Source organism: Orycteropus afer, unplaced genomic scaffold (genome assembly GCF_000298275.1).
Source record: "Orycteropus afer afer isolate SDZICR_OR568_19922 unplaced genomic scaffold, OryAfe1.0 scaffold00854, whole genome shotgun sequence".
NCBI classification, from domain to species: Eukaryota; Metazoa; Chordata; class Mammalia; order Tubulidentata; family Orycteropodidae; genus Orycteropus; species Orycteropus afer.
In genome coordinates this window covers 196,880-198,453 of record NW_006922441.1, presented here as the reverse complement: position 1 = coordinate 198,453, position 1,574 = coordinate 196,880, and the positions used below count along the sequence as shown (strand labels likewise).

Here is a 1,574-nt window from a genome sequence, read left to right as displayed (position 1 = left end):
CCACAGGGTCTCCAAGGCTGTCAATCTTCACAGAAGCAAAGCCCAAACCACACCCACTGCCTAAGAGTCTATTCTGACTCACAGCGCCCCTAGAGGCCAGAGTGGAACTGCCCACAGGGTTTCCAAGGCTGGGACCTTTCCGTGGACAGATCACCACGCCTGTCTTGGGTCAGTTCAAACTGCCCACCTGTCAGTCACCTAATCATGTCTGCTACCTCGGGAGTCTGAGGGTGCGGTAGGGGAGGAGAAGCTCCTATAACAGGCCTGGGAGTCAGAAGAGGTGAAGCTTAAGTTGAGTCCGAAGGGTGAGTAAGGACCCCGAGGAGGAAGCTGCGGGGGGGGGGGGGGGGGGCGGAGGTGCAGCGAGCACAACGGGATGACGAGCCTTGGGGCCCACGAAGCCGCCTCCCGTCTGGGGACGTCAGATGGGGCGCCGACTGGGGGGTGATGGAGGGGCGGCGGAAGTTCCCCGTGGCGCGCCCCCCGCCGCCCCAGGGCTCACCCGCCAGGATGAAGTCGAGGAGCTGGATGGCCGTCCTGAAGCGGGAGCTGGCGAGGCGGCCCTCGTGGGCGTCCAGCACGAGGAAGCCCAGGCAGCTGAGAAAGGTGAGGAGTCCGGCGCCCACGGCGAAGCTGCAGGCCACGGCGTTGCCGTTAAGGACGCAGTGCAGCTGCGGGGAGTCCGTCTTGTTCTGGTAGCCGTCGGTCAGCAGGGACGAGAAGACGACCAAGGAGAAGACCTGTGCGGGCGGGCGTAGGTTTCCTGGCCCGGCGCTGAGCACCTGCCCCTGCCACACCTGCCTGGGCTCCCGGGCCCCTGCCCTGGGCCTGAGCACCGGGCGGGCTCGGCCCCTGCCCCAGGACCCCTCAGAGCTGGTGGCCTTCACACCCCTCCCTCCTGCCCTCTTTGTCCCCTTGCCCTTTTCTCCATCCTGAAGGGCCCCTGGCCCCTGGCCTCAGCCTCCTCCCCACCCTGGGTCCCCTTGGGCCCTAGCCCCAGCCTCCTCCCTGGTCCCCTAGCCTCCATGCTGCCCCTCAGTCCCCCACACGGCCCTATAGGAGTCTGTCTTAGCCACTGCAATAAGGCAATATAAAGGAATGAAAAGCATTCCAATCAAAAGGAATAAAAAGGATATAAAGGAATCAAAAGGAGTAAAAATTATCCATATCAGAAACTCCCTCCCACCCCCTTCAAAAAAACAAACTCATTGCCATCGAGTCATATCTGACTCATGGCGACCCATCCTTGGGTTTCCAAGGCAGTATCTGTATGGAAGTAGATTCATCAACCTTCCTTCCGAGGAGTGGCTGGTGGGTTTGAACCACCAGCGTTCTGGTTAGCAGTCAAGTGCCTTAGGTGTTACACCACCAGAGCTCCCAAATCAGAAAGGAAGACATAAAATTATCCCTCATCACAAATGACAGGGCCCTGTATGTAGAAAATCCTCAAGAATCTACAAGAAAATGTCAGAGGTAATGGAGGAATTTAGCAGAGTTGCAGAGTATACGGTCAACATGCAAAAACAGGGTGGCTTTCTATACACCAGCAATGGAGACTGTCAAAAGGAAATTAA

General features: G+C 58.4%; 1 protein-coding gene across 1 annotated transcript in view; it reads right to left on the bottom strand.

The window, feature by feature from the left end:
- SYNGR4 (synaptogyrin 4) overlaps positions 1 to 1,574 on the bottom strand; it is a 16,758-nt gene that overhangs the window by 2,259 nt on the left and 12,925 nt on the right. The window contains exon 2 of the mRNA XM_007958108.1: positions 503 to 740. Coding sequence (XP_007956299.1) covers positions 503 to 740 — 238 coding nt within the window. The remainder of the gene's footprint in view (positions 1 to 502; positions 741 to 1,574) is intronic.